We start from the raw sequence: 20,821 nt of genomic DNA, 5'->3' as shown, positions 1-20,821 counted from the left end.
AAAGAGGATATTCATAGCTTCAAAATGAGTATAAGATTGATAATTTTGGTAGAGATTTGATGGGTAAAAAACTGGGGTGAAGTTGAGATAAAAACTGGAAAACATTTATTTATTTGCAAGTTTTTGAACTTGAGGTATGAACTTGAAAAATATGATAAAGTTGAGGTACTAAATTGAAATAAAGCATTTTAGTGGTGTATCACGTCATCAAATAACGGCATTTTTGACAGCAAGACTAACAGAGGTATTAACTTGAAACAAAATGAAAGTTGAGGCATTAAATTACAACTTTTTGAACTTGAAGTACTAACTTGAAATCCGAGGTAAAATTAAGTTATTTAATTGTAATTTACCCTTCAATCTATTGTGACACATGTCTAGAAAAATTTATTAAAAGACTAACAAATCACTGCTTCAACAATTCATTTTTCAAAATTTTTGGAAACAACTCAGCATTTTGACGAAAAGAAAATTGTTTCCTGTCCCATTTTGCAGGTAAATTTGAATTGAATTTTAAAATTTTAATCGGTAATTATCATACAGTATAATATTTTTAATTAATTAACTGGCGTTCATGAGTTATGAATTCAAGACCTATTTGGTCTGAAGTACTATCTACTAGACCAAATGATCATCGACAACTATAATCTATTAGTTTAGTTATATTTATCTTCAAAATGTTGAAAATTTCTTACCATCTTCATATTAAAGAAAAAATTTTAATAGTTGATTTGTTGATACTCAGAATTTTCAAGCCGTTACGTACTTATGTCAATTTGTTGATTGATTTGTTTTGTACTTTAGTTTGAAAATAAATATAAAAATTTATAATTCTAGTGAATACGAGTATTTAGTATCAAAGTCAGAATTTGAATCTCCTTTAACCTCCTTGGCCTCTTTTGTAAGAAACAACAAATTCTCTGTACTTTTCTCAGCCTCTTGTCTTCGATAAGCGTTGAGCCTAATAAAGATAAGAATTAATATATTATAAAATATATAAATATAAAGAAAAAGATAATGCCCGGACCACAGAGCTAGTATGGGAAAGAGTACAAAATCGTATATACTGATCTGCTGCCGACCCCCTATATCTAATTAGCACATTAATTCTCCAACTCACGAGCTTGGATAGTTGCATGCACCAACGGCGTTGATGTTCATATTCAAGTTGGTAAGAGTTTTGAATGAACATCTCCAACCCCAAGAGCCGTATTTGACATATTTAACCCTGAATATTCCTTTAAAGTACTGTCAATGAAGCAGTGATCAATATTGCTTGCACTTACAATAGTTGGATTTATTTGACTTGTAAAATATTGTATTATATTATATATATACATGAACCGACTTACCCTTTTGCTCTATATAAACTGGCACCATAACTCTTCTCTTCTCCACAACACATCCCATTTTTCTTTAGCAATAAAGTTTGGGAGAGAGAGAGAGAGAGAAGTATGGGTTCTATTGCACTGACAGAGAAGCCACATGCAGTATGCATACCATTCCCAGCTCAAGGCCACATAAACCCAATGCTCAAAGTGGCCAAACTCCTCCACCACAAAGGCTTCCACATAACCTTTGTGAACACAGAGTACAACCACAAACGTCTGCTCAAATCCAGAGGCCCCAACTCTCTTGATGGCCTTCCCACTTTTAAATTCGAGGCCATTCCCGATGGCCTCCCTCCAACTGATGATGCCAATGCCACCCAAGACGTACCTTCTCTCTGTAATTCCACAAGCAGAACATGCTTGGCACCCTTCAGAGACCTTCTTTCCAACCTCAATTCTTCGCCGAATTCGCCTCCTGTGAGTTGCATAGTCTCTGATGGTGTCATGAGCTTCACTCTTGATGCAGCAAAAGAATTGGGTGTTCCAGAAGTTCTTTTCTGGACTACTAGTGCTTGTGGCTTCATGGCCTACGTTCAGTACCACCTTCTCATTCAAAAGGGTCTCACTCCTCTCAAAGGTATTAAACAATAATAATATTCAAGCCTAGACAAACTCAACTACTTGTTTGATTCTCTGTTTTTTGTTAATAAAGTGCATATTGTTTGGAATATATATGAGGAAATGACTTCAAAGTACTTCCGAGAGGTCATTTGGGAAGTCAAAAGATTTACTTAATTTGTAATTAATTAATATCTTTATTGATTTGGTTACTACTTTTGTATATGAATTACTATTTTTACATTTTGCATTTGAATGTTTCATTCACTAATAGTACAATTTTATTTTCTTTGATTTTGCAGATGAGAGTTACTTGACAAACGGGTATTTGGACACTGTCATAGATTGGATACCAGGCATGGGAGGTATTCGTTTGAAGGACATCCCCAGCGTCATTAGAACCACAGACCCAGATGACCAAATGCTTGCTTTTGTTGTGTCCGAGACCAAACGAGCTCAAAGAGCTTCTGCTATCATTTTGAACACCTTCTATGACTTGGAACATGAAGTTTTAGATGGTCTTTCACATTTGCTACCACCCATTTACTCCATTGGACCCCTACATGTACAAGTTAATCAGATCCCAGCAGATAGCGATTTGCAGTCGATTGGGTCAAACCTATGGACAGAGGAACCAGGGTGTCTTGAATGGCTTGACTCTAAAGAACCCAATTCAGTGGTTTATGTCAACTTTGGAAGCATCGCAGTCATGACATCCGAGCAGCTGATTGAGTTTGCTTGGGGACTTGCTCACAGCAACCAGACCTTTTTGTGGATCATTAGACCTGACCTTGTTGCAGGGGATTCAGCTGTGGTTCCACCAGAGTTTGTGGAAGAAACCAAGGATAGGTGTCTAATTGCAAGTTGGTGCCCTCAAGAACAAGTCCTGAGCCACCCTTCTATTGGAGGGTTCTTGACCCACAGTGGATGGAACTCTACCCTTGAAAGTGTTTGTGGTGGAGTGCCTATGATTTGTTGGCCATTCTTTGCTGAGCAACAGACCAATTGCAGGTACAGTTGCAAAGAGTGGGGCATAGGCATGGAGATAGAGGGTGATGTCAAAAGGGATTTTGTAGAGGGGCTTGTGAGAAAGTTGATGGAGGGAGAGGAGGGCAAGGAGATGAGGAAGAAAGCCATTGAATGGAAGAAGTTGGCAAAGGAGGCAGTGGCTGCTCCTAATGGGTTGTCTTTCTTGGGTTTGAACAAAATGGTTGACCAGGTGCTTCTGTCCCTGAGAAATTAGAATTTGATTGATTTATTGTATTAAGAGTGTAATTATCCCCATCTATGTATCAAACCAATGTACCATGCGGCTGGAGATGATATGAAAATCTCAAGTATTTAACCTTTTAAACCTTTTTATTTTTGGACATGGTATGAAGATTTGAAGTAGATTCATTTACAAAAGGCCCATGTGTTGGTACCACACCTAAAAATCCCGAAAATGGACACGTGTCTATTACTCCCTGAAAATCCCGGCCGGACAAATCATTTCAATGATTCAATCATCCCGGCCAAGTTAGAACTTTCCCAGAAATTCCGGCCGGGATGATTCAAAGAGAACAAAAGAAATTTCTGATGACAAGGACGCAAGGATAGACATCTGATACTCCTTTGTTATTTGTTGCTATTTTATTTAAATTTTATTTTCCCATTAGTTATCCAACAAGTTTGAGGAATCATTGTTTGCTTTGGGTTATCAAATATCTCAATAGTTCAATGAATGCCATTTGTTGCTTAAATATTAGCTCGCTCGTTTCAAGTTAATATGTCTTGTTTGAACCAAGGTTTTCCTTTTAGCTATAATAAGCTTCTCTGAAAATAGTCCTTGATTATTTAGTTTTAAATCCACCGTTTCCTTTTACTTAGGGTGTTTCTCGAAAAATGACATAACTATGGTAAGATTCTTGGCTTAGTAAGTGATCAAGATTACTTACTTGTTGCTAGTTTCATTTGTGTTCATATTGTGTCCGCTTTTTGTCCCAAAAGTTGCTTATTTCCTTTCTCAAGTTAGACCAGTTTATCATTCGCCGTTTAAAAATTTACACAAACTAGTGAAGTCCTAAGAAATAATTTAGGCGCATAAAGAATCCAGGCTGGGTTCATTTGAATCCTGGCCGGACAATCGTTCAAGAGGAAGTCAAATTCGGACCAAAAGGCCATTTCTCTATAATTCCCAGCCAGAAACATATACGGCCAGTGGCACGCCCATAAGCTAAAAGAATCTTTTGAGAGGCACAATCAGTTTTGGCCCTCCACGTGGCCAGACAAAATTTTGTGGCTAGACAAGTTTGAAGGACACTGAAACAGAGGAGATTTGGAAAAAAAAAAAAAAAAAAGTATGTTATAAAATAAAGAGAAATGTAGAGAACATAAGAGAGAATTGGGGAGGAATCAGAGTATATTTCTCATTTACATAAGGCCTCTATTTATAGGCTCTTGAATGACCTGAGATAGACCCTTAAGGTCTCCTATTTTACAATGAATTGAACTCCTCATAATTATCTATACAATTGCTCTAGATAATACATGAGATAAATATTGAACATGATAATGGACAGCCACATAATTAATGATATTTACAACACTCCCCCTTGGATGTCCATTGAATATGATAGTTGCCTCATTAAAAACCTTACTAGCCAAAACCCTATGGGAAAAAGACTAGCTAAGGAAAAGAGTACAATCTTCATGTGTTTCTGATAGATATAATGGGCGCACGACACTGCCTCATTAAAACCTTGCCATGAAAACCCAATGGAACAAAAACCTTGGACGAAGGAAAAAGAGTACAATGTTTGATGGCACGCTCCCCCTGATGTTGATATATTTCTCCAATCAGTGAATGTTGCCTCGTTAAAACCTTGCTTTGAAAAACCCAATTGGACAAAACCAAAGCAAAGAAAAAAGAGTGCAACTTTTGCAATATCGCTATTACAATGTTGGATGCGCTTTGCCTCATTAAAACCTTGCTAGGAAAAACTTGATGGGACAAAAACCTAGTTGAAGGGAAAAGAGTACAACACGCAAAATGGTTGGATGCTCTTCCTGATAACAACAAGCTTTAATTTGACTGGCTCAATAATCCAACAAATAATGATATCTCACATCTCATCTTCTAGAGAGTGGAGTTTGACAATGCCTGTATGAACATGGCTTCCATACTATCAGGGGATATATGTTTGTCATTATATGTTGAAATCCTGTTGAGATTGGAGCAATACAAACAAAATATAATTCCACTAAATAAAGTGGTTAGAAACAATTATCTCTAAAAGAGATGAATTATTATGAAAATACTTTAAGTATTGGAAAAATTACATGACACAATCATCAATGCTATATTCGGTCTACTGCATTGTGCTAAGTTGAATAAGGCACATTAAGATATGGTGCTTCTGGACCAAAGATCTTTCTTCCATATCCTTAGAAAGCAAGTAATCAATCTTAATGCCAATAGGCCAAATAACCGTTGGGTATAAGAATTTCACCAGTACTGTACTCGATCTGTAGCTCGAGACACTATTTTCATTTCCCAAGGTCATTAATATCAAATCCAATATTCAAGCATTCAAATAATCTTATGAGCTCTTCAGGAGCCTCAATTAATTCATAACTTTATTCAAAAGTTTGAATATGTTGCAACAATTTCCGAATTCGGGTTCTAATCAAAGTACTCAATAAGGCAATTTTGACCATATTTATAGTGTTAAGGTTGAGTACATATTTTGAGCTTTAGGCTCTTTCAATCCTTCAAGGATTTGCTTCAAGCACATAATATTTCATGGCACTTTCAATTTAGGATTTTGACTTAGTAATTTGTCTTATATCTTATAGGAAATCGCTTCTGGCGATATGCTTCAGGCATTTCATAATCTCTAAAGGTTTTCTCCATATGCAATAAACACATTTAATTTATCAAAATTTGTTAAAATGCGGTTGCATCTATAACAGGAGAATATATAACCACAATCTCATGTTTCTTTAGATAAATCTTGTGCCATTATAAATAGTGATTTCATTCACTTTATTTCAAACACTCTATAACCTTCAGGGTTAACATCTTTGGTGTTTGAACTATAAGCTCTCATTATTCCACGTTTATAATGATATTCAATTCTACTGGAATTGCTTCTTTCCAGTTTGGCCAATCATTTAATTTTGTCGACATTTATAGTAAACGTGGTTCCACATTATTATAGCCCATGATGATTTTTAGTAGCTACTATAAACAAAATATATCATCATTATATCAACGATCTCACAATTCTTATTTGCATGCTTTATGTATAAATATATATCTTTGTAATCGGTATACATGCCTCTTCAAGGGCTTTTATAGTCTCTTCAGGGACTATCATCTCTTCTAAGATGATTTGTGTACAAAATGTGGATCTTTAAATTTAATTAATTAGGCTTGTGTGGATCATTTCATATACTCTCCACTTCTGGGGAGCTAAACTTTGGAACCTATAGATTTGTCACGCTTCAGGCGTACAATAAACCATTTTCCTCCAAATTGATGGACTACTATGTTAGGACATCAATCCATATTGACATATATAAAACTTCTATATGTGACTTTGCAATTTCATTGTATATATATGCATCTAGCTTTCAAATAAATACATTCACTAGATTTACATTATCATTCATATCTCATTCCCATATTGAATGGCATGAAAAAAAAACTAGTATATGCATACTATTTTCACGCCGTTCTTCAGGAACAGTCATTTCTCCCCCTAATGGCGGGAAAATTTTCATAAGTGCATATATAAAAATCAATAGAGTTAGTGGTTATACAAACTCAAATGCTTATATAACTTCAGGTTATATAAAGACGAAACATAATCAGATTTGCAATGCACATGTAGGTATATGAAACTTTTGGTTTCAAATAATTCTTCAGCATCTAACTTAAGGTTATAATGAGAATCAATAAATTAATGATGAATGTATATGCCAAAATGTTCTAAATTGAAGCTATGAAACTTCAAGTTCATTAAAAGCCATGAAACTTCAAGTTTTTATACAAAATATAAGCAGAACTTCGGGTTCTTAAATCTTGTTAAAGTATAGAACTACAAGCTCATATGAATAAAGGCTTTCTGCTTAATCTAAACTTAATCAAGAACTTCAGGTTCATAAGAAAAATTATGGAGTTATGAAAAATTTTAGTTCTAAATCATGAAATGATAGATCAAAGAACTTCTGGTTCAATTTGATTCTATAACATAGAGCATGAAAATCAAGGAACTTCTGGTTCTAACTTGATTCAGTAATGCACATTGAACTACAAATTTTAATCAATCATAAGAACATTAGGTTCTATCGCATCTCCAAATGTCATCCACTTCTGATAAAGAAACAAAATGTCAAAGAACTTCAGGTTCTTATTTGACTGTTTAATGTAGAACTACATGTTCTGATCATATTTTTCAAGAACTTCAAATTTCTCAGGTTTTGAGTAAAAACCAAGGAATAAGGAACTTCACGTTGTATACGTTAGAATATCAATTTCTTTATAAGTTTGATCTTTTCATTCCGTGATAGGAAGCATAAATGAAGTATAGCTCAAAGATCGATTTAGAATTTCAAGTTCTATATAAAGAAAATGACATAGTCAATTAGTGTACACAAGAAATATAATTATGTACAACATCTAAATTTATAGAATTGAACTTCTGGTTCAATCAATATTGGCAAAATACCAATAATATGTTCCTATGTATTCCCAAAACCTCGAATTTGGAGTAGGTTAGAATTCGGGTTCTAAATATTTGCTCCTCAAAAGTCATAACATGAACATCATGTCCATTTTAACATATTTTTGAAACTTCAGGTTCCATATTCAAAACATGGACATGAATTTAATTTAAAACTTCCCGGTCTAAAAAGTTCGGGCTTTGAACTTCATGTTCATATTTAGACTTCAAGTCCTTATTTTCTTTATGTACGTACAATGTTAGAACTTCTGACTCTTAACAAGATTCATGTATTTTGAACTTCATGCCAAAATAATTTGCTCAAAACTTCAAGGTTGAGCTGCATTAATTAGAATTTTAAGTTCAAAATGATATCTATACTCGAAGCTTCAGGTTCGATGTTTAGGACTACAGGTCCATATAAAAAGAATGATGAAATTCTGCATAGCTAAGAATTAAAATAAGGAAATAAATAGAACGATGAAATTAAAGAAGAAATTGTAAAACATTTCATTAAAATAAACTATGGAAACTTCTGGTTCCAATAAAAAGAATCAACAAACTTCGGGTCATGATTTGTATATAAAGATTGAGAAACTTCAGGTCCTCATTTAGTTACATGATTGAATAAAAATTGAAGAACTTCGAGTCTTTATTATATATAATAAAAACAAGAAACTTCAAGATTATGATTTGATCACATAATAAGAACCAAAGAATTTAGGGTCCTCATAAAAATGGAAGAACTTCAGATCTTTGTATGATTAAATGATTAATCAAAATCAAGGAGCTTCAGGTCCTAATATAATATATGATAATCGTCGTGTATATCATATATAAAGCAAAATCAAGTGCTCAACAATATCAAGACCTCAATGATCGAATATGTTGTATTTGCACTATCATCGAACGTGTACTTCATTGCATATGGTTCCAATATTGACCAATCATCATGAAACTTCAGGTTTCGATTGGGTCGCGAAACTCAGGTTTCGATTGGATCGGATGGTAAGGAACTTCAAGCCCTTATAATAATTAATGGTCAAAGAACTTCAAGTCCTTATAATGTTGAGAATAAGAAACTTCAGGCCCTTATCTCATTTATGTCTGAATAATCACATATTACAATGTATAATAATATACAACGAGTAGTGGAACATTAAGATAATACTGACATTAAAATTGCATAAGAAAATTTATATAATATAATCATATTAATTATGAAACTTCAGGTTCATAATATTATGATCCATAAACTATAGGTTTATCAATTTTGATATATTCGAAACTTCGGGTTCAGAATTTTGGTCCTTGTATGGATCAAGGAACTTTAGGTCCTTGTATGGATCAAACAACTTCAGGTCCTTATATGGATCAAAGAACAGTAGATTGATTGTTGAAGTTGAAGAACTTTTTTTTTTTTTTTTTGGCCTTCAACAAATATTATATAGATCAAGGAACTATAGGTTCCGATCACTTTTGTGGGATCAAATAATTTGATCTAGATCTCTTTTGTGATAAAGAATAGTAGAGCAGTAAAATCGAATTAATGATTTATAAATAATAATAATAAATTGAATCATATCCATGACTATGTATAGGGACCAATCATCAATGAATACGTGAGTAGAGTGATCATACCCTAAACCCATATAAATAGATATGCTTGAACGGAATAGTACGTAACACATATGGTTATACAATCATATAACATCACCTCATCAATGGTGATTAATAGAGAATATAATACTCCTGTAAAGAGAAACAATATTCATAATGATTATATATGAATGACTTGCATAAACCACCAAATCATTGATTCATGCTTGTTCGTTGGTTAGGTGGCTTCAATTCCTTCCCTTCATATATATAAGATGGCAACCACTTTGAAAGATTGCCATTCTGCATGTATCCAAATTCAATTAACAATCTAAAAGGATAATAATTGTCAAAGCAATAGATTTATATTTGCAATGCAACCGGTCATGAAAACCGATGCATAATAATATATTGACAATACTACAATAATTGTGAATGGAAACTTGAATAATTAATATTTATATCATGGCATGTATATATAAAACCGAAAGTCAAACTAGAATCATTGTCAAATATCCATGTCTGGGAGAGTTTCAATTGTTTTGGTAAGCCCAACACTAGTATCCCTGCAAAGCTATGTAGCCTATGTTAATGATCCGAGAATAAGGATATTAAGAGGCTAGTGATAGAACACATATCACTAGAAGAGTATAACACATAAAATATATAAATAGAACAACTCTAAGATTAAGAGTATTGGTAAAAGCAACAAGGTTGCACCATATGACTCTTAAATCTAAAAGAGTTTATAAGAAAATAAAATATAGAAGAGACTATCGTGCTGATAACGTGTTATAAAATAAAGAGAAATGTAGAGAACATAAGAGAGAATTGGGGAGGAATCAGAATATATTTCTCATTCATATAAGGCCTCTATTTATAGGCTGATAGACCCTTAAGGTCTCCTATTTTACAATGAATTGAACTCCTCATAATTATCTATACAATTGCTCTAGATAATACATGAGATAAATATTGAACATGATAATGGACAGCCACATAATTAATGATATTTACAACAAAGTATGGTTTTTAAACTATTATTAGATGCAATAGAGGAAGATGTTCTATATTTCAAGTTTGAATCTCTCTTCTTAAATGAAAAAGAAATGTAGTAAAGAATGGTTTCTAACCCAAAAACTTTTGTTTGAAAGTAACTATTATATGTATGGTCAATTAGTATATAATTATCTCAATTTATAAAACAAAACTTATTGGCTTCAAGAAAAAAAAAAAAAAAAAAAAAAAGGACAGTCCTTAGGGTCACCCCACCCCCTAAAATCGCAATTTCGGTAATGCCGGTGCATGATCGGAATCGTTCACTTTTTAGATCACTTATTATAGATTATCTCTGCAAAAAATCAACTCAATCGAAAATCGTTTGGTTATATAACTGTTGTTGATTAAATAGAAAAAATTAATGGTTTGTTCAAAAAAATTACTCTTTAATCGGAAATCATTCATTTTTTCTACTTAATTGACGACGATTATATAGCCAAACGATTTTCGATTGATTTAATTTTTTTTCAGAAATGATCTTTAGTAAGTTATCTAAAAAGTAAACGGTTTCGATCATGTACCGACATTGTCGAAATCAGAATTTGGGAGGGTGGGGTGACCCAACTCCCAAGTACTGTCCAAAAAAAAAAAACTTATTTTAAGACTATTGGTTCGTTCCATAGAAAGATATAAACTACCAACATAATCTTTTATAAACCTAGATCTATATGGTACTCATTTTTTCATCCACATCCATAACTCTCTTCCTCTTCCATTTTCTTATTCATATCCAATTACCCAAAGCCCCTGATCTGTTATTACCCGGGTACCTGGCCTACTCTCATATCATGGTCATTGCAGTTACATGTTAAATCTACTCCTGGAGCTTTTCTCTTATAAGCATACACATACGTAAGCATATATATAAGGTTTGAATCACTGGATTGGAAGATTTTGAATTTAAGAAAATAATTGTTTGGCAATCTAATAACTCAAACCTTACCTAATTACATATATGCTTATATAATTCATTCTTATAAGAGAAAATATGCTCACCCCCATTATCCAAGTTTGTTCTTCTTTACGGTTTGTTATTGTGGTTCACTCCGGCTTGGATATCATTCTCCTATGATGTTGGTGGTTTTGGGGCTCTTGGCTTTGGTGATTTTTCAATTATAAAATTATATAGTGCCTAATTTTAAACACCCTACTCACCAAAAAAATTTGTCTAAACCCCCTAAAACTTATAATCCTAAATTACCCTTCTGACGCGCGCTGACGCATGCTGACACATGCTGACGTCACTGTAACTGTATTTTGGTGAAACGGTTTTTTTTTTTTTTTTTTTTTTTGGAATTGAAGTTTTTGCTAAAACTCAATATTTCACTAAAACTAAAATCAAACACTGAAATTGAATTTCATTACACTAAAACTGAATTTCAAAAATTCAGTTACACTGAAACTGAATTTCAAAAATTTTCAAGAATTCAATTACACTGAAATTGAATTTCAGAAATTCAGTTACACTAAATTGAAGAATTCAGTTATGAATTCACTTACTGAAACTCAATAAAGTGATGAAACAATTACACCTCGACTAAAATGCAATTACACCTTAATTAAAAAACAATTACACCTTTACTAAAACAATTACACTTCACTAAAACAGTTACACCTTTACTGAATTCCGTTTCACTAAAAAGAACACAGCAACCTTATCAAAAAAAAACCAACAATACAACAAGTCATTGAGATGAGAGGAGTAGCCAACAATACAACGTCGTCCGATCACCTCACGCGCGACGAGTACACGACAGTCGCCACTGCCTCGATCTGTTTCTACCTGCAAATTTGATTCATCATATTTCAGAACCATAATTTCATTCAAAGTTCATTTAAAACTCATGTTTCACGAACTGAAACTGTTTCACGAACTGAAACTGTTTAATCAATAAATTAAGTAAATTTGTATATACTTATAAATCAATTAAAAAACCCACATTTCTATCCGATTAACATAATTAAGCTAGAACTGAATTTGGAGTGAAACTGAATTTTCAGAAAGTAAAACTAAATTTTCTAGAACTGAAACTGAATTTACACAGTTACACTAATTAAGCTAGAAACTGAAACTGAATTTGTTGAATTCAGTTGCACTTTTTAATCGCCGAGGTACCTGTTTAAGACCAGACAGTTCAACAAATCAAACAGGGTTCATAAAATTGATCGTTCAACGGCCGAGTCGGGCGGTGACCACCACACACGGTGGCTGCCCAGCCCCAATCAACACACAGAAAATTACAGAACTCACCCAAAAATATTCTCGAACCTCGAATTGAGCTTTTAGGATTCGGGGGAGGCTGAACAGCAAAAAAAAACACCCAACCCGCTGCCACAAGTGGCGGATCTAGCGGTTGCAGCGGCAAACCAACCTGAAAACCAAGATTTGAGTTAAAACAACCCAACCAATAGCAAGAGCAGGTCGAGGGGACAAAGATTGATACCTGGATCGACAGAAAACACCACTGGAATCGGCCCAAAAACCGTCGGAGAAGCCGCAGCTTTGTAGCTTCGCAAAAGCCGTGCCCAGTGGTGGTCGGAGTGAGGAAATGGCATGGAGAGATTGAAGAGGAAGAGGCGAGAAGAACCCAACCGGTCCGACACCTCGTCGCCGCCGGAATTGACGGATCGCCGGCGAGAGAGCTCAGATCTGCTTAGACCTGATCTGGCGTCGACGTTTAGTTTCACGGCACGTGGAGGGCATAGGGAGGAAGAGGAAGGAGAGGCGAGTGTGATGGGACCGGTCTCGCCGGCAACCGTCGCCAGACGGCGGCGCACGCGCCGGCGACAGCAGCGGGGAGAGAGAGAGACGCAGAGGGGAGAGAGGCAACAGATAGGAGAGACCGAGAGAGAGAGAGAGAGAGAAGAGAGAGAGAGAGAGAGAGAGAGAGAGAGAGAGAGAGAGAGAGAGAGAGAGAGAGAGAGAGAGAGTATTAGTTGGCTGAAAATGAAAATAAAACAAAAGGGGTAAAACTGGAAAATTAAAATATGGGGAGTCAAAGTTGACTGGGTATTAGTTGACTAGGGGGTTTAGGAAAATATTAAGTGTAAGATTGAGGGTTATAAGAGAGTTAGATTTTGGGTGGAGGTTATGAGAGATTTTATCTCTAACTAGGGGGTTTATAATTATTAACATTAAAATTATATAACCTTCTACATAAATCACATAATCTAACTAAATTTGATGATTATAATGGTTAACAGTTGATGTGTATTTCTCATATGACATAATTATATAGGAAATCGTTTAAGATCTCACTTTGTATATTGAGTTTGTTGAGACAGTCTTAATAGTGTTTATATTTTTTTTTATATGGAGAGTGGGGGGATTTGAATTCAAGACTTCTCAACATTGAGGAGAGAAATACAACTAAATTAACTGCTATTTAGTAACAATATTTTTTAATATATGATATAAAATTGTCATTTAAGTATAATAAGATTTTTTAGAAGAAAAAAAAAAAAACTGAATTTTAGTAAAAATTAAGATAAAAATATACATATTTATTGATTAAATAGAATCTTTAAACCAGGCAGGACCATCTCTAAAATAAAAACATATTCCATTCCTCCAACACAAAATTGAAAAACTAATTCTTAAATTCTAAACGAATTGACAAACTTAACTTAACAAGTAGAGTGGAGTGAATGGTGAATCCAAGACCCAACCACTCAAGTGAATCAAAGTTGGAAACGGAAGTCCAGTCCCTGAATTACGAGACTCATTTTATATAATAAATTACGATTTATTCCGTAATCAATATTATCATGGTGAGCACAAATGTGATCAGTGCACATGTCATCTATTATTGTGTGCACGTATATGAATACGTATCCTGCAAAACTACAAATGGGAAGGAGGCTTAGAAAGCTCAAGAACAAGTCAACTTCAAACTCAAATGGTCTTGTTTTGCCCAAAATAAAAAAACCAAAGAACCAATGTCTATTGATTTGTGCTATAAAGCTCGAGAAAAACTTGTTTGTCTCCGTTATAGTGGACGTGGCAAGTAAGAGAGAGAAAATTTTGTCTCTCTCTCTCTCTCTTCTTTCCCTCTCTTGCATGTGATGTGCATCACATCCCTTATCACATCCCTTATAATGGGGACAACCAAATTTCTCTCATAAAGCTTTACATAGCTGATAAATTGACGACAGTATTTGCAGTGCCGCATTTGAAGTGGCTTGTTTACATTAACAATAATATTAGAAACTAACATTTTTTTTCTTCTAATTTTTAGCTACTAACTAATATAACATATAGTATGACATTTTTTTTAATAAAGTTGAGAGTAAGCTAAAATATGAATGTCAATTACCTGTTGTTATTTTTCTACTTAATGATACAAGTAGTCAATTTTGATCTACTTTGCCTCTATCATCTGTCCGCATAGCACACCAGCTTTTTGTCAACTGGCTGAAATCACCATTACTGGGCAATTATTTTTTATAACCAAATGAATCAACGCGTTATGTAGATTTTTTTGTCTGCTATAGATTCTTTCCTCGTTTAAATATTTGGGTTACCCATTTGGATAACCTGCTACATTGGGCCGGCTAAGACACATCGGTTGAAGAAGAGCCCCAAATTGTTTTTTCTCCTAAAAGGGTAATACTTGGTCCTCATAAGTCCTCAGTTTTGACGTGAACAAATCAAAAGCTGCCAGAATTGCCCATAATAGGTTAAAGGAATTAAATTTTGACTTTTAAGAGTTAAAAAATATGAAAATTTTGATCCATTAATTATAAAAAATAAATTTTGTAAACCAAATTTTAGTATACTAACTACAAAATTTTGATAACTTCATATCGATAATATTTCAAAATCTCTAAAAAATGAAATTTTTGAAATTTAATTACATCGTTATAACTCATGACTTATGAGCAATGAAGGCAGCTAATGGCAGATGGCGCAGATCTGTCATGGGCATAGGAAAGAAGAGAAAAGACAGAAAGGGAACAGAAAGGGGGTGTTTGGTTTCAGAATGGTTTTGCCCTTTTAATTAAAAAGACACATGGCAATCTCTCATTTGTCCACGTCAAAACTGAGGACATAAATACTAAAATAATTTTTAAGAACGAAACAAAATGGTATTTATATCCCTCCGAAATAATATACTTGGCTCCGTCCAATCAAATTATTTGATTACGTTGAGAATCTTGCATCCAATAATTATATTAAAATAATAATTACTTACATGATTGTTTGTTATATCATATATGTTATTTATGGAACATTAATATATTACTGCATCACATTAAAAAATCCAAAAATGTATTATTATAATTGTTATGTCATAAAATATTATTGACGAACAATTATAAAAGTTTTAAAAGCACACAAAAACTACTCAAACGCTTAATTAAATTGTGGATCAGATCGACATAAATGTACTCTCTTTATCTCTACCTATATATATATATATATAAATGTACTCTCTTTATCTCTACCTACATGATATTGAAGAGTATACTAACACTTAATTATAAATTAATATGTCTAGGGAGGCGATTTTCGCACTTATTTTTTCTCCGTTTGCATTTCATTTCTTTTTTTAATGTATTTTGTATATTTTTATTATATATTTTTTCAAATTTATTCTTTATGGCTGTTGAATTTTTATTTTAATTATCTTTCAGTAATGATTATTTTTTTTTTAAATTCTCTTATACTTATTAAAAAAATAAAAATAAGTAATTTTCTTTATCCCTCGTCGTATCTTCTTCATATGGCACTTTGCCTTCTATGCCATTTATTTTCTTTTGTGAACCAGTCTTGTACGTGCTTTCAATTATCATTCTAAACTTCATTAGGAAAATATTTAGCCTGTCATATTTTTTTTCGTTTTCTTCATGTGTGTCATGATTTATGTATCTTCTTCTTTTGATGGTGGATTTTGTGTTATGAAATTAATTGAGGTTTTCAATTAGTCCACTCTCTCATTTTTGGGTCTTTTAACACTGCCAAGAAAAATGTTCTCATGCCAAGCAACCACTACTTATTTGTAGCATATTTGATTTTTTTAAAAATGAATGTCACATGACAACTTAATTAGAAAATAGAGATGTACTATATATCATGAAGACGGACAAAAGTATAGAGAATTACATAAGCTTTTCTTCCTTTTTAAAAGAGAGTTATAAAAATATATATATTATTATGACAATTTTAAAAAATTTAATGTGTATAATTTAATGTTGCATATGTGACATTCTATAATTAAAAGCCAAATAGTATATGTGAAAAATAAATAATAAAAATATATACAAACATTTAAAAAAATAAGAATGAGTGCAAATGGAGAAAAGAGGAGTGCGAAAATCACCTTCTTATGTCTATATGTATATACCGTCTTTTTCCAAGCAAGATGTCTGTTTTTTAATTAAAGAATATATGTATAGATTTTATGGCTTTTTTTGACCATTTGATTTTATTTTTGATAGAGTTTAATATTTGAAGGTATAAATCATCCATCGAGACATAGTCTTTTGTTTTAATCCCATGATTTTAAACTCCCCTTCCTTGTTAAATTTTAGTTTTTAACTCTCGAATTTTGGGTTACAACTCAAAATTGAGAGTTACAACCTAAAATGTTGAACACCGTAAAAAATAGCTTGAAAAAATGGTAAAATATCATAAAAAGACTCACATCTTTTTTAAGAGAATTTCTGATACAGGGAGATCATGTATATTATATAGGGGAATGCTAGACTACCTTAATGACATGAAATTTTCATGTCAATTAAAGTATTTAATATTATTAAATACATTTAATTATGCATTTGTCACATAAGCTTTTAAAAAGATTCATTTAGCCTTTATTAAAATTATACAAAACGTAAATTAAATTACAAATAAAAAAATTTCAAGACTAAATAAAAAAAAAATTCCGTTCAATTTAGGTATCAAATTATAATGTTTTTTCATTTTAACTACCAAAATATTTATGTCATTTCACTTTAGATACTAAATTTTAGTTTTTGTACCAACTTTAAAAAACATAATTATACTGAGCTGTGACTGTCTAATAGTCCTAACTTTTTTTATTGATTTGTTGTTTTTTCAATATTTGCAAAGCTTAAACTTTAATGTTTAGTTTCTGGGTTATAGGACTTCATCACCTAAGTCTAAATCAAAAGCATTAAACCCTTATAAATTTTGAATTTTTATGAATTTGAAACAGTCACAACTATATAGTAAACCAATTTGTAACATAATTCAAAATATCTTGCTCTAGGTTAGTACCTAAACTAAAAAAATTAGCGTCAAACAATCATAACTGTATAGCAAACTAATTTGTGACCTAATTCAAAATGTCTTGCTCTAGTTTAGTACCTAAACTAAAAAAAATTAGTGTCTTGTTGTTTTACTAAAAAATTATTAATATTTGATATTTAATCCTAATTTTCTAATTAAAAAACCCATCAAAACATACGTTCATCTCTTAACAAAGTTTTGCCCCAATTTTAGAATCCTAAAAACCTACTATATCATTTCTCTGATTTCATCTGCGATTTAAATTTTTTTTATTCAATTCATTTATTTTGATACGCTTTAATTCACTACTTTTATCTAAGCAGGCTTTGAAACTTGATTGTTTGGCTCTAATCGCTTTGGCTTAGGTGGGTAAAGAGCTGTCCCTCGTGCTTGGGTGATGAGGTTTGATGTGGAATTTTTGTTGCCGGATGATTTCCGTTTGCTAGTTGACTTGCTCTACTAGACGTCTAGATCCGGCAACTTTTTGCTAGTTGACTTGCTCTACTAGACGTCTAGATCCGGCAACTTTGTATTTTGCTGTTTGCCCTCCCTGAACTGTAGGTGGTGTTCTTCCTCAATGTCAAACGACTCAAACAAGCAACAGTAGGTACTGGTATTCTTCCTCTTCCAGTTTGCCTTGAAGGTCGTGTCTTGTGGCTCAAATGCCTTTTCCCATAAACCTCTATATTTCTTTCCTAACAAATTGCAAATCCAATTGAAACTTGAGACAACATCAATCATACTATTTGATCCACGATAATTTGATGAAAAGTTGTCGATTTACAGTTGTAATTCAATCATCGAAGAAGATAATACATATTTTTTTTTTATAAAATTGGAATTACAACTCTTAGATTTTAGATGGCCGGCAAAATAGTATTTATAAACAAATAATGTTGCCACATGGCACATGGCACAAGGATAGGGCACAAAATCATTTCACTATTTTATATATATATATATATATTATTTTTGAACGGACTGATGGACTCTTTTGCTTTATAAAACTGGCATTATAATCACTTCCTTCTCCGCAACACATCTCATTTTCGTTAGCTCTATAATTTGAGAGAGAGAACAGAGAATTAATGAGTTCCATTGCCATGACAGAGAAGCCACATGCAGTATGCATACCATTCCCAGCTCAAGGCCACATAAACCCAATGCTGAAATTGGCCAAACTCCTCCACCACAAAGGCTTCCACATAACCTTTGTGAACACAGAGTACAACCACAAACGCCTCCTTAAATCCAGAGGTCCCAACTCCCTTGACGGCCTTCCCACCTTTAAATTCGAGACCATTCCCGATGGCCTCCCTCCAACTGATGCAAATGCCACCCAAGACATACCTTCTCTCTGTGATTCCACAAGCAAGACCTGCTTGGCACCCTTCAGAAACCTTGTTTCCAAGCTCAATTCCTCACCCACTTCCCCTCCTGTGAGTTGCATAATCTCTGATGGGGTCATGAGCTTCACTCTTGATGCATCAGAGGAACTGGGTGTTCCAGAAGTTCTTTTCTGGACTACTAGTGCTTGTGGCTTCATGGCCTACGTTCACTACCACCACTTAATTCAAAAGGGTCTCACTCCTCTCAAAGGTATTAAACAATATTAATGAAGGGAAGCCCAACTACTTGTTTCTCTGCTTTTTGTTGATAAACTGCATGCATGTTGTTTGTAATGTATTTGAGGAAATGACTTCAAGCTTCTGAGAGGTGATTTAGGAAGTCAAAGACTTATTTAATTTGTAATTTATGAATAAATTTATTTATTTATTTTTATGCATATGAATAACTTGTACTTATTAAACATTTTGATAAGAATGTTTCTTTCACTAATAATACTATTCTATTTTCTTTGATTTGCAGATGAGAGTTATTTGACAAACGGGTATTTGGAAACTGAGGTAGATTGGATACCAGGCATGGGAGGTATTCGTTTGAAGGACATCCCCAGCTTCATTAGGACCACAGACCCAGATGACATTATGCTGGATTTTCTTGTGTCTGAGACCAAACGAGCTCAAAGAGCTTCAGCTATTATTTTGAACACCTTCCATGACTTGGAACATGAAGTTTTAGATGGACTTTTGAGTTTGCTACCACCCATTTACTCCATTGGACCCCTACATCTACAAGTTAATCAGCTCCCGGCAGATAACGACTTGAAGTCGATTGGGTCAAACCTATGGACAGAGGAACCAGAGTGTCTTGAATGGCTTGACTCTAAAGAACCCAATTCAGTGGTTTATGTCAACTTTGGAAGCATCACAGTGATGACATCCGAGCAGCTGGTTGAGTTTGCTTGGGGACTTGCACACAGCAACCAGACCTTTTTGTGGGTCATTAGGCCTGACCTTGTTGCAGGGGATTCAGCTGTGGTTCCACCAGAGTTTGTGGAAGAGACCAAGGAAAGGGGTCTATTGGCAAGTTGGTGTCCTCAAGAACAAGTCCTGAGCCACCCTTCTATTGGAGGGTTCTTGACTCACAGTGGGTGGAACTCTACCCTTGAAAGTGTTTGTGGTGGGGTACCTATGATTTGTTGGCCTTTCTTTGCTGAGCAACAGACCAATTGCAGGTACTGTTACAAAGAGTGGGGCATAGGCATGGAGATAGAGGGTGATGTGAAAAGGGATTACATAGAGGGGCTTGTGAGAAAGTTGATGGAAGGAGAGGAGGGCAAAGAAATGAGGAAGAAAGCCATTGAATGGAAGAAGTTGGCAAAGGAGGCAGTGACTGGTCCTAATGGGCTGTCTTTTCTGGATTTGGACAAAATGGTTGACAAGGTGCTTCTGTCTCCCAGAATTTAGAATTTTGATTAATTGACTGCATTAAGAGTGAAGTGGATATTTAGGATTTTGATTAATGATTGTATTAAGGGTGAAGTGGATTCCCATCTATGTATCAAACCAATGTAGCTTGCGGTCCTACAATTTTCTATTGTAAAATGTGGTCTAATGATTAAAACAGGCCATGTCAAATAATCAAATAAAGCACATGGATTTTTCGTTTCTTTTTACTATTGCAAACTGTATCATATAACCAAATAAAGGACATGAAAATATGAGATAAGATTAGTAAAGAATTGAGATGAGTATCCTATGGTTCAACTAGAAGACTAGAATTCATACATGTAATACATGCGCCCACCACTAAACAGATGGCTAGCATGCACCACCTTTTCCATAGCATTTAACACCTTGCGAGATCTCTCTTCTCCTACAATTCTTTCTCCATCTTTTCCTTAGCTT

The 20,821-nt window shown here is 33.7% G+C and overlaps 2 protein-coding genes across 2 annotated transcripts; both read left to right on the top strand.

Annotated features, from left to right (window-relative positions):
* Positions 1-1,450: 1,450 nt before the first annotated feature.
* On the top strand, positions 1,451-3,628 carry LOC147279496 ((R)-mandelonitrile beta-glucosyltransferase-like). Its single transcript, XM_086249585.1, has 2 exons — positions 1,451-1,968; positions 2,252-3,628. Exons 1-2 carry the CDS (start codon positions 1,455-1,457, stop codon positions 3,190-3,192), a joined length of 1,455 nt encoding a protein of 484 aa, XP_086105711.1. The 5' UTR covers positions 1,451-1,454; the 3' UTR covers positions 3,193-3,628.
* A 15,030-nt stretch (positions 3,629-18,658) lies between these two features.
* LOC147279495 ((R)-mandelonitrile beta-glucosyltransferase-like) lies at positions 18,659-20,380 on the top strand. The gene is made up of 2 exons (XM_086252312.1): positions 18,659-19,169; positions 19,440-20,380. The coding sequence occupies exons 1-2, from the start codon at positions 18,659-18,661 to the stop codon at positions 20,378-20,380; spliced, it is 1,452 nt and encodes a 483-aa protein (XP_086108438.1).
* Positions 20,381-20,821: the final 441 nt, after the last annotated feature.

This window comes from Dryas octopetala, chromosome 7 (genome assembly GCF_963921425.1).
Source record: "Dryas octopetala chromosome 7, drDryOcto1.1, whole genome shotgun sequence".
In the NCBI taxonomy this organism is placed as follows: domain Eukaryota; kingdom Viridiplantae; phylum Streptophyta; class Magnoliopsida; order Rosales; family Rosaceae; genus Dryas; species Dryas octopetala.
This window is presented reverse-complemented; position numbering and strand designations above follow the sequence as displayed.

Coding starts and splice junctions, on each gene's coding strand:
- LOC147279495 (XM_086252312.1), top strand. CDS start 18,659: ATGAGTTCCATTGCCATGACAGAGAAGCCACATGCAGTATGCATACCA. Junction 19,170..19,439: donor GGGTCTCACTCCTCTCAAAG/GTATTAAACAAT, acceptor TTTGATTTGCAG/ATGAGAGTTATTTGACAAAC.
- LOC147279496 (XM_086249585.1), top strand. CDS start 1,455: ATGGGTTCTATTGCACTGACAGAGAAGCCACATGCAGTATGCATACCA. Junction 1,969..2,251: donor GGGTCTCACTCCTCTCAAAG/GTATTAAACAAT, acceptor TTGATTTTGCAG/ATGAGAGTTACTTGACAAAC.